The 12,888-nt window shown below is 45.5% G+C and overlaps 1 protein-coding gene across 1 annotated transcript in view; it reads left to right on the top strand.

Annotated features, from left to right (window-relative positions):
* LOC146830008 (uncharacterized) overlaps window positions 1-12,888 on the top strand; it is a 230,987-nt gene that overhangs the window by 186,074 nt on the left and 32,025 nt on the right. Inside the window, exons 19-20 of the mRNA XM_085604242.1 lie at window positions 2,175-2,233; window positions 3,955-4,003. Of these exons, the coding sequence (XP_085460368.1) occupies window positions 2,175-2,233; window positions 3,955-4,003 (108 nt within the window). The remainder of the gene's footprint in view (window positions 1-2,174; window positions 2,234-3,954; window positions 4,004-12,888) is intronic.

Raw genomic sequence — 12,888 nt, 5'->3', positions numbered from 1 at the left:
AGTCAAGAAAATGATTGCAAGACATCGGCACCTAGTTAGAAGTGATCCCATCGTAGGTAAAGAAATGCCTCTGTCTCCAAAAATCACTTACCTCAAACTTAAATCATTGTGAGATGCACTGGTACACAGTTACACTGGTACACAGAACAGAAAGGAAGGGTGTTTGCAAGAAAAAGGGGCCTTGACAAATTTAGGAGGTGTTAAGCTTGCAAGATGAGCAAGAATGTGAGGACTTACAACATTGCAACAGGTAAAGAGCAGAGGATCAGGAAATTTACAACATGTAGCAGTGATTTCTGTATCTATGTTTTGATCTGTCAGTGTGGACTGAGATATGTAGGCAGCCCGATAGGCCCAGTGAAAAAAAAGGGTGTGGTTACACTAAAGGGCTATAAAAAATCTTGATGAGACCTACCGTGTTGCTAGACATTGGGCCAAAAATCAAGGTCAGGATGCTAATCATCTTGACAGAATTGGATAGAGTGCCAGTGGTGGTAACAGGGAGAGAAAGCTAAGGCAGAAAGAGTCAGAATACATTATCTTGCTTGGCAGTAATTTCCCAGGAGGACTACACGAGAGCGAGGAACTCCATATTCACATTCGCTGATGTGGTAGTACCCCACTTTAAATACCTTTCTGTTTTTGTTGCGGAGAGTCCTGCCAGCAGTTTGAGGTTTATATGGTTTATATGTTGTGCCTTCAGCGGCTTATTTCTATTATTTTCTTTCCGGCTGAACGTACTGCATCTCAACTTTTTGATTGTAATATGATGTAGTCTCCTTTGATGTACAGATGTCACTTTTATTCTTTCTGTGCTTTCCAAATGAAAGAGATAATAGCTTTCTGTGATACTCAGGTGACTTTTTCTTCTCAGCTCCATGTGAAATGAAATTAGATATTCTGTTATTTTTCTAATAAAGCAAACAAAAGGTGATGTTGGATGGAGTCACAGATTGGGATTGAATCCATCTTCATTCTTTAGCTCACTTTGCCACCTCAGTTCAGACCTAGCTATGTTCAAATCAGACTTGACCCTGTGCCTCATGGGAACAGTCCACCCGAACTGCCAAGCCACGTCTTGCCTGTACTGGAAACAAGCATCCTGGGACTGGTTTCTGGGAAACACCCTTCATCAGCCTGGCTAGCTTGCATCCAGTGGCAAAGTGAGCAAGGGGCCCATGTCTGGGCGTACCCTGCCAACTTAGGGCAAACAAAGCAAACATAAGGACATGATAGACAGAGCGCTGAAACTTTTCAGACACTCACCTCCAGTCACAGATCTGGGTTGAAGCCACCATCAATCTTTAGCTCACTTCACCACCTCAGTTTAGACGCAGCTATTTGCAAATCATTCTTGATCCTGTGCCTCATGTGAACAGTCCAGCCCGAACTGCTAAGCCAGGTCTTCCCTGAACCGGAAACAAGCATCCTAGGACCAGTTGCAAAGGAGGTCCTGATGGTTGACAGTGTTGAATGGAGCGGATAAGTCCAGGAGGAACAGGAGGCAGGAGTTTCTGGAGTCGGTGATGCTAAGGGAGTCAGTGACTATTTGTAGCATCAAAGTTGTTATACTGTCTCCTTGGTGGAAACTTGATTTGAGAGAGTCTAGGATGTTGTTTGGTTGAATGTATGAGGGTATGAATGGGTTTTTGGGTGGCAAGGGTATTTTTTATGCTTTAGGGTGGGTAAGGGTAATTAGTCATCAAGGGAATTTTTAGGGCTTAGGGTGGGTATGTGGTATTGGGTGGCAAGAGTAATTTTGGTTGTTAGGTGGCAAAGTACTTTTTAGTGTTTAGAGTGGGTATCAGTTTTTGGGTGGCAAATCTAATTTTAGGGTGGGGGATAGGTATGGGTTTTTGGGTGGTAAGGGAATTTTAGGGTTAAGCGTGGGAACGGGTTTTTATGTGGCTAGGGTGATTTTTGATAGGTATAGGTCTTTGGCTGACATGCATATTTTTAGGGTTAAGGGTGGGTAAGGGTTTTTAGGTGGCAAGGGGATTTTTGGTGATTAGGGTGGTGTGGGAAGGATGAGTGGAAACAGAATCTAGGAGACTTGATATGTTTTTCAATTTTTGTGTATTTATTAGTCGAGTATGATATACATGGGAACATTTAGTGTTCTGGAATCCTGCTTTTCTGTGCTGAATCACGTCTTCTCTTCTTCCGTCTTTCAGGTATGTCTTCTCCAGGCACAGGTCCACAGGAGGCTAAAAAAAAAGAGGAGAATACGGCGGTGAGCATCTTGAATTTTTTTATTTTTAGTGAGCTGGAGCTCGGACAGTTTCCTTCACCACACCGCCAGTGAATGTGAAGAGGTAGGGTTCACACACTTGTAGGGTAACAAGAAGAGGGTAATAGCAATCCCTGATAAGGGATAGGCCGCACTTCTGGTCTAACATCAAAAAAGTAAAAGCGCCCTAGTAGTGTGGAGGGTAGGAGTGCTGTAAACACTGAAAACACTGATTACCCAACAGTAGTAGGGCTTACTACAGCATATGACGCTCGGTTCGCGTGGTGTCACTAACGGGAACCGGCTTATCAAGGCGTGGTTTTCCCTTCCCTATCTACTACTCTGATGATCTGTTAGCATCTTGTTACATACGCACAGATAGCCGGCTTATCAAGGCATGGTTCACTCCACCTAACAAACTTACCTGCCCGAGCTCTCTAGAATGGATTCAGCGAGATAGAAATACTCAGCTTATATTTACTATCTGACTCACATTGATCCTGCTGTCCGCAGCTGCCGATACTTGTATCGATTACCATATATTTCCAAGAGTGCTCAAGATACTGCTTTGATGTGTTACGCCTATTACGTTTCTTTCATGGGTTTTGGCATGCTCTGAAAACTGGGAAACAAAAGTAATATTGTGTTTGTCTACTATTGATTTTATTGCCTTGACAAAGTCTACATACCTATTGTGGTACAGACGAAACACGTGTTGGCCTATTTTTCATTTGCTGCTGGGAATTTTCGCATTCAAGAACAAATAAAAGAAGACTTATACACATCGTTTATGGACATTTCTTCATGAATAACATAAAAAAACTTTTTTTTCCCTGTTTAACTTAAGGCAGACACTGCCATTTACAAATATATCAAGGAAGTGCTATTACTGAATATTTCTCATGTTTTACACTTGTAGGGTACAAGAATATTTGAGGGGTAAAAGAACAATGATAGCGGTAAATACTCTCTTTCCACATTGTCATACTAGCATCCTCCTTTAGTGCAAAATAGTAAGAGAAATAATTTCAGAAAAACTAAGGAATTATCGAGGCCAGTACTATGCCATCAAAAACACATCTCTGAGAAGGGCTTTCCATTTACACTGGTATATTTATGGTATTGCAAGGAATGATACCAAAACTTTTTGCCTCACAATGCGTTTCAGTTTAAGTAACACTGATCTTCAGTGTTATCGAAATCCACCTCATGTTCCTGTGTCTGTGTCCCAAGGTGCCAAACAAAAAAACCCTCAAAAAACAAGTTCAACATGAAGGGTATTAAACCCTTCCATCTTGACCCTGCACATCCACAATCAAAGAGACAATTATGGCATGATAAAGAACCCACATTGTTTTTGCACCCAGCTCCCTGTTTAAAGCTCTTGCCGCCTTTTCCTTTTGTTAGTCTTCTTCTCCTCCAGTGCTGCAACTCTCCTGAGGTGTGGCTGCAATTGCGCCTCTCCAGTCCTCGAGTGTTTTCTCTCTGACTGCCCTGTCTTCCATTGGCTTCTCGTTTGCCTCCATCAGCAATCCTTCCGGGGCTTCCTTCTATGGCATCCTGTGGCTCTCTCCAGTCCCGCCCTTTGATTTCCAGTTCTCTATCTCTTCTGTCTCTGAGGTCCTTTTCTCCTCTGTGTTAGGCCTCTGGTTGGTTCCTTTGTTGAGTGTAGGGGAGAGTCCAGGGGGAATGGATTAACCTGTTTCTCTTCTTTTTCTTTCCAGCCTGATGACGGTGTCTACATTTCCTCGCAGGAGAACAGGGTCATACAAGGTAAGTGGTGGGGCTCCAAGTTACCTGTGTTGGACCCTTTCTCACATCCACCTTCCCTAACCTTTTTGCCTGCAAGAAATGAATCCAAAGGGTATCTAGAGAGATAGTCAGCGTTAATATGATTCTTCCCTTTTCTATGTTGGGTGGTGAATCTATAGGGTTGTAGGGCTATGATCATATGTAGAATCCTGTCATTATTTCCTTTGTTCCAGGAGAGCCACTCTAGCGGGGCATGATCTGCATATTGAGTGAACTCCCAGCCATCGAGGTAATGCCTCAGGGATTTGACAGCCCATTTGATGGCCAAGTCTTCCTTCTCCACCACTGCATAGTTCTTTCTCAGAAAAACAGTATGCGGCTAATGTATACAATAGGTCCTTTGTGTCCTTGGGAATCTGTTTTTTGAGAGGACTGATCCTAAGCCATATTCTGAGGCATCAGACTGTAAAATTAATGGTTTGATATAGTCAGGACTGAGGAGGACAGGCTTTGTTTTAAGGGATTATTTTATCTGGAGAAAGGCCTGCAGGGCGTTGAGAGGTGTTTTTTAAATTCAAGGGCCAGATGTACGACCATTTTTTGCTGTCGTAAACGGGAGATCATGACACCCTCCTGCACTAAAGGAATCAAAGGCAGCATTTTCATTGTTCTATGTGTACTGCAGAATGCAGAAGGCGTGGAAAGAGGAGAAAAGGCCTGCTTTGGGGAGGCGTTAGTTTTGGCACTGCCCCAGATTTACGCTATGTTGCAAGTCTGGGACAGTGTAAAAAACCATGGGTGTTGCATAGGAACACCCTCAGCAACACCCATGGAATGCCGCTTACACATCGAGTAAGGCATTGCCTTACTCAATAGTTACCAAGCAGGTATGCACGGCAGCATAAAAGTGCTGTAGGGGTATGGTAAATATGCCAGTTAGAGTAGGTTTTCAAACATTTTGAATCACAAAAGTGCCACTGACCAGCACAACATTTTTTTTTTACCAATTTACATTCCAGCACAAAATGTGTTCTTCATTGGAAAGTGCCTTACAAGTAACGCAAGGCAGGGCAAATCATTGCTTTACATTTCTTTGTACTAAGGGGACATTGCATGGGTGGTACATGGGTGTTCCCATGCAACCACCCATGCTTTTTGATGCACAACCCTATCTAAAAACAATTGTAGACAGGGTTTAGCACCAAAAGGTAATGCTAGTAGGTTTTCCTACTTTGCAAGCATGCTGCACTGTGAAGCACACATACAAAGTGTATGCATAATATGTTGTACCCTTCCTCTACAAAACCTATGTTAGATTCCGGCACGCACCCTAGCACTATGGCACTACGGTGAAATCAGCGCCAACTCTAGGGAAAGGGAAGGTGAGTGCCATATCTCTGTAGCCCAGCTCAGAAAGATCCCCGCATATATTGGTGTGTGGCATTTATGTATTTCTTCAGGGACAAACCATTGCATAAATATGATCATTTTAATATGTTGTTTGAAATGATATACTTCTGTCTTAACAACAATTTTTTTATATTTTTTAACATCTGTTTTTTGGCAACTCACAGCTACAGCAATGGGCAGTTGCTTTGCACCAAGTTATGCGGGGATCTTTATGGGCTGGTGGGAGTCGAATCATGTATGGATCGATGAAAATGAGAAATGGACAAAATATGTTGCTTTTTGGACAAGGTACATTGATGATTTGTTTTTGATTTGAGAGGGAACCAGAGATGATCTCCTAACACACATTTTAAATAATTATCTGAATCTATCTTTCACACATAAGATATATACAATGTAGATGGATTTTCTAGATGTGAAGGTAGTAGTAATGAAGAACAAAATCACTACCAGCCTATATCAAAAAGAAATTACAGGTAACAGCATGTTACATGCTGAAAGCCAACATCCACTAAATCCCAAGTGGAGCATCCAGTACAGGGAACTGCTCCGAGAAAAGCACAATTGTAGCTCAGATAGAAGCTATGAAGAAGAAAGAGACAGGATGTTTGAGAGGTTCAGGGCTAGAGGATATACCAGTATAGTCTTAGAGACAGCTAGGGAGAAAGTGGAGGGCATTTCACGAGATTCTCCCCTTAACAAAAGACAGAAAAAGAAGGAAGAAAATGTGGTACAACTGATTACTACGTTCAAAATGAAAGTCAGTCAGTCAAGAAAATGATTGCAAGACATCGGCACCTAGTTAGAAGTGATCCCATCGTAGGTAAAGAAATGCCTCTGTCTCCAAAAATCACTTACCTCAAACTTAAATCATTGTGAGATGCACTGGTACACAGTTACACTGGTACACAGAACAGAAAGGAAGGGTGTTTGCAAGAAAAAGGGGCCTTGACAAATTTAGGAGGTGTTAAGCTTGCAAGATGAGCAAGAATGTGAGGACTTACAACATTGCAACAGGTAAAGAGCAGAGGATCAGGAAATTTACAACATGTAGCAGTGATTTCTGTATCTATGTTTTGATCTGTCAGTGTGGACTGAGATATGTAGGCAGCCCGATAGGCCCAGTGAAAAAAAAGGGTGTGGTTACACTAAAGGGCTATAAAAAATCTTGATGAGACCTACCGTGTTGCTAGACATTGGGCCAAAAATCAAGGTCAGGATGCTAATCATCTTGACAGAATTGGATAGAGTGCCAGTGGTGGTAACAGGGAGAGAAAGCTAAGGCAGAAAGAGTCAGAATACATTATCTTGCTTGGCAGTAATTTCCCAGGAGGACTACACGAGAGCGAGGAACTCCATATTCACATTCGCTGATGTGGTAGTACCCCACTTTAAATACCTTTCTGTTTTTGTTGCGGAGAGTCCTGCCAGCAGTTTGAGGTTTATATGGTTTATATGTTGTGCCTTCAGCGGTTTATTTCTATTATTTTCTTTCCGGCTGAACGTACTGCATCTCAACTTTTTGATTGTAATATGATGTAGTCTCCTTTGATGTACAGATGTCACTTTTATTCTTTCTGTGCTTTCCAAATGAAAGAGATAATAGCTTTCTGTGATACTCAGGTGACTTTTTCTTCTCAGCTCCATGTGAAATGAAATTAGATATTCTGTTATTTTTCTAATAAAGCAAACAAAAGGTGATGTTGGATGGAGTCACAGATTGGGATTGAATCCATCTTCATTCTTTAGCTCACTTTGCCACCTCAGTTCAGACCTAGCTATGTTCAAATCAGACTTGACCCTGTGCCTCATGGGAACAGTCCACCCGAACTGCCAAGCCACGTCTTGCCTGTACTGGAAACAAGCATCCAGGGACTGGTTTCTGGGAAACACCCTTCATCAGCCTGGCTAGCTTGCATCCAGTGGCAAAGTGAGCAAGGGGCCCATGTCTGGGCGTACCCTGCCAACTTAGGGCAAACAAAGCAAACATAAGGACATGATAGACAGAGCGCTGAAACTTTTCAGACACTCACCTCCAGTCACAGATCTGGGTTGAAGCCACCATCAATCTTTAGCTCACTTCACCACCTCAGTTTAGACGCAGCTATTTGCAAATCATTCTTGATCCTGTGCCTCATGTGAACAGTCCAGCCCGAACTGCTAAGCCAGGTCTTCCCTGAACCGGAAACAAGCATCCTAGGACCAGTTGCAAAGGAGGTCCTGATGGTTGACAGTGTTGAATGGAGCGGATAAGTCCAGGAGGAACAGGAGGCAGGAGTTTCTGGAGTCGGTGATGCTAAGGGAGTCAGTGACTATTTGTAGCATCAAAGTTGTTATACTGTCTCCTTGGTGGAAACTTGATTTGAGAGAGTCTAGGATGTTGTTTGGTTGAATGTATGAAACAAGCAGGGAAGCAACTCAACTGTCAATGGCTTTGCCTAAAAATGGAAGTGTGAAGACTGGGCGGTAGTTGTTTATATTCTCTGGGTCAAGAGATTGCTTTTTCAGGAGAGGAGAGACTTGACCCACTTTTAGTCATTCTGGAAAAAGGCCCTGTTGAAGAGAAGACCATGTTGGTCCATATGAGGAGTAGTTGTGTAGAAAGAGATTTTCTGATAGACCATGTAATGGCGTTCTGAAGGTGGTTCGAGGGTTCCACATTGAAGAGTGTTCAATGTAGGTCTTGTTCGGAAATGGGGGAGAAAGAGGATCACATATGAAATGCCTTTCACAGTAGAATCCCAGTTTCTGGAGGTTCACTGGCGTGTAGTGAGATTTGAATGTCTCTGACCTTTCTATAAAAATAAAATCAATAATATTGTTGCAGCGGACCACGGATGGCTCAAGAGCTGAAGTGGTGTAGGGGTTTGTTGTTTTTACTAGAACCTTAAATAGTCGCTTTGGTCTGTTCTTTACAAAATTCACAAGTGCTCTGAAGTGAGAGGATTTAACTGTAAGGATTCGGTCTTTGTTCTGTTCTTGTGCTATGCAAAGCTTATTCATACTCAGGTGAGAGGGTGCTAATTTCCATTCTTTCTTACACTTTCTGATAATTCTTCCTTCTTCACAAAGTTTTGGAGGGTTTTGGTATAGATAATTTGCACTTCAGGAATGCAAATTTGTCAATAAGGGATTCCATGCAGGGGTTGTATTTGTCAGTGGCCTCATTAATATCAAGGCTGGCTGTAATCGAGATTAGGGTTAGAAGGGTCATGGTGGCCATGGCTTCTGTGTCAAGGCTGGATGTGTCCCTGAACCATATTTTCTCTTTCTTGGGTTGCCTGGAAGTTTTAGTATAAGAACTGGAGAGGGAGAATTGTCTCTGCATGTGATCAGACCAGCCGACTGGAATGGCGTCGTATGACTGTAGATTGAGGGAATTGGAGATTATCAGGTTGCCTTTGTGTTGTGTGGCGTTAAGGCAGTGTTGTTGGAGATCATTGTCTTTGAGAAAGGCTGTATAGGTAGAAGATTGCGTTTTCTGAGCTGATCAATTGAGACGTGAAGAGATCCATACATTCCTCGATGAAGGAATTGTTATGACCAGGTGGATGGTAAATCACATTCAGTCTGATGTTGGAGGCAGTGAATGTGGTCATTTCCACCGACTGAGTCATTTGGAGGATCCTGCATCTCAGTGTTTTTCTGTGAATGAGTATGACACCTCCACCCAGTCTCTCTTCCAGGTCTCTATGTAAGGTGGAGTAATTGAGAGAAAGTAGAAGGTTTAGAGCATGGTTAGATGAGCCGTTGAGCCACGTTTCAATGAGAATCAGTATATCAAGAGTATGGTACAGGATCAAGGCTGATATCTCTAGACAGTGTTTGACTGCAGACCGTCAATTGTGTAACATGCAGTTCAGGGGAAGCTGTTGAATTTCTGGCTATGTGTTCAGGGAGGGAGGTTGGGATTTGTATCAAGTTAAGAAGGGGTGAACATACACCAGGATTGTGTATGTTAGTTTGATTGCTGTCTGAGATAACTGTGGTGATCAGGTATCCCACTGCGGGAATGGAGGGTGGGGGTGGAACTTGAGTCTTCATAACTCTCTAAGAGATAAGATAGTTCTGAGGTGTCTATGGGAGATTGTGTCCGTTTGGGTCTGGGTAGACATCTGTCTCTTGGTAAGCAGGAGGGTGTGGGGTGTAGTGTCATAGAGGGGTGAAGGAAAGATAGCAACTGGAGGATAGAGAGATGCTTAGATGGGAAAGAGTCAATGAGAGGATGTTGATTCTCTGAGAGAGGTGGAAGAACAAGGAAAGGAGCTTGTTGAGCAGAGGCCTGTTCTGTTCATCAGTTATGATAGGGGCATATGTGGGTTGTTGGCATCTGGTGTTGGGAGAAGTTAGGGCAGTGGGCGATGAAGGAGGGGAAAATATGGGTTGACTGTGGACCAAAGGGTGGGGTGGGCGACTTGAGGGAGAGAGACTGGCATGTGGAAGGTTGAAGACGGGCGGTGTGGGGGTGGTCTTTGGAGGGTGTTCCTGGTCTGGTATTGGCTGTGAGAAATGGGCTGATTGGGGCATATCAGGCTGCTGAGGAGTCCAGGGAAAGAGGGGTTATCTGGATGGGCCATACAGGGTGGGAGTCAGTGAGGGGCATTAGGGATAAATGGAGAGTAGGAGTGGGAGAGGATCACTGGAGGGCTTGTGATGGGATAAATAAGGCCAACTGTGGCCAGGACTGTGTGGTTGGCTTCAAGCTGATGTTGTAGAGCTCTGCAGCACCTCTGACATCCTGGCCAGAGTTCTTGTTCTCTACTCCACCAGCTCTGCTGTTGTGCCGCTGCCGCCTACCCCTCTCGTTGTTTTTGGACCTTGTAGTTTTTTTGTGTGCATCGTAATTGTTATCTGCTGTCTATTTTCATTGTTGCCTGTTTTTTTATGTTTCTGTGCCCTTGTTGTGTCCTCCTTGCCTATTTTGTCACACTTTCCTGCCCTGCTGCCCTAGCGGCCTTTCCCCCTGCCGGTTTCCGCTCCCGCCGCCTAGCTCTGCTCTGCTGTTGTGCCACTGCCTCCTATAACTCTCTCCTGGTAGATGTTCGAGGCCCTCCTCCACCTGCAGGCTCCTGCCTGCACCTCATCCATGGTGGTCCAGTGGGAAAGCCTTGCTCTACTGCTGGACCACTGGACCGTTGTTCTCTGTCTTTGTGTCTGTGACCGTTTTCTGTCCTTCGTCTGTCTACTTGTTTTTTGTGCCTTGTAACTGTTTTTTTGTGCCTTGTATTTGTTTTTGTGCGTCGTAATTGTTATCGGCTGTCTATTTTGATTAAGTTGCCTGTTTTTTGTGTTCCTGTGCCCTTGTTGTGTCCTCTATACCTGTTTTGTCACCCTTTCCTGCCACTGCTGCCCTCGCAGCCCCTCCCCTCTGCTTGTTCCCGCTCCCTCCTCCCAGCTGCGCTTCCCTCCCCCTTCCCTATTTAATGGAAGCCGCTTCATGGCCATGCCGCTGGCACGCAAAAGGCTAGCCCATCTACGCCCATCGGTGACCAGACCGCGACCAGTGCCAGGGACCCTGTTCTCCGACCTCCTATCACTGCCACTCAGCTGCACTCCTTGCACTCAACACCTGAAGGAACAACAACTGCCAGTTGTCTATGCCGAATACTACCCACTGCCAGTTCTCATGCAGACACTGCCAACAATCCTTCACCAACTTCTGCACCCCCTCAACCACTGCACCCATGCCGGACGCCAGCACCACCGAAGCCCTGAAGTGCATCCTCCTCAATGTTCGCTCATTGTACAGACATGCTATAGAGATCTGGGACGTCCTTGACAAGTTCTCACCGGACGTCGCCTTCTTCACGGAAACCTGGACCAATGCCTCCTCCGCCCCCTACATCACCACCGCCATCTCTGACGGATACAAGATCCAGAGGAAGGACCCCCCAACTGTCCAGGAGGAGGACTCGCCATTGCACACAAGAGCTCCATCCAACTCTCCACCTCCAGCACAAGAGACTCTCCTTCTACCACAGAACACCTCCACTTCCAGATCCAGACCAGCCCCAGAACGAAGCTATGCGGCACCCTTACCTACACCCCCCCCAGACTTTGCACTTCATTCACCACTACCATCGCCAACCTCATCGCTCCCCACGCCATCGTCTCCATGGACTACATACTCATCGGAGACCTGAACTTTGACCTCGACAACCTCATCGACCCCAACACCTCTGCCTTCCTGGACAATCTCGCCAACATCGGTCTGAAACAGCTCATCACCTCCCCTACCCACAATGCAGAACACACCCTTGACCCCATCTTTGCAGGAGGGAACAACATCTGCTTCAGCCACACCATGAAGCCCCTCTGGACCGACCACCACTGTGTACACTTCTCTTTCAACACTGCCACCACTCACAAACCCACTCCATGCCCACCATGAAGGAACTGGAGCAAGGTCACAGAGGAGCACCTCAGCTCCACCCTCATCCATGACCCCCCCACCTCGACCGATGCCAACTCTGCAGCCAGGGAACTACACCGGTGGATCACCAACTGCGCAGACAAGCTTGTACCCCTCCACAACTGCGACAGACAATGCCCCTTAATGGCCACCTGGTTCACCACCAACCTCCAAGAATCCAGACACACCTGCAGACTTCTCAAAAAATGATGGAGGAACAGCAAAACCACTGAAGACCAGACAACCTACAAGAACGCCATGACAGAAAACCACAAACTCATCAGATTCACCAAAAGGACCTTCATCTGGAACAAAATCTGCACCAACTCCAGCAGTTTGAAGGGACTCACCAAACCCCCCAGCAGAGCTACGGACATCACACCCTCCTATTACCTCTGCAACAAGCTTGGATCCTACATGCATCTGGAAATCAAGGCCCTCTATGACAACTTCAACTAACAAACTCCAGAAACCACCCTTTCCTCCAGCGATGACAGAGAGCCCACCATCACTGCCTTGACCCCGGTCACCACCAAAGATACCACCGCGACCATGAAGAGCACTCACTCAGGAGACCCCACGGACCGCCTGCTCACTGCACATCTTCCACAGAGCCGCTGCTGCTATAGCACCCGAGCTACGATGCACCATCAATACCACCTTCGAATCTGGCACATTCCCTGACAGGTGGAAACGCACAGAAGTCAAGCCCCTCCTCAAGAAACCGTCTGCAGACCCGACGGACCTGAACAGCTACCAACCCATCTCTCTCCTTCCCTTCGCAGCTAAAGTCATGAAGACAATCATCAACACGCAGCTGACAAACTTTCATCGAAGAGAACGCCACCCTTGGCACTTCGCAATCCGGATTCCACAGCAACCATAGAACCAAGACTGCCCTCCTCACCGCCACAGACGACATGTGCACGCTCCTCAACCAAGGCTACACTGCGGCCCTTATCCTACTAGACCTCTCTGTAGCCTTTGACTCCGTCTCCCTCCGCACTCTCACAGCCAGAATCTACAACACCAGCATACAGGGAACCGTCCTTGACTGTCTCTGCTCCTTCCTCACCGGCAGAAC

The sequence above is a fragment of the Triturus cristatus genome, chromosome 5_1, assembly GCF_964204655.1.
Source record: "Triturus cristatus chromosome 5_1, aTriCri1.1, whole genome shotgun sequence".
NCBI classification, from domain to species: domain Eukaryota; kingdom Metazoa; phylum Chordata; class Amphibia; order Caudata; family Salamandridae; genus Triturus; species Triturus cristatus.
This window is presented reverse-complemented; position numbering and strand designations above follow the sequence as displayed.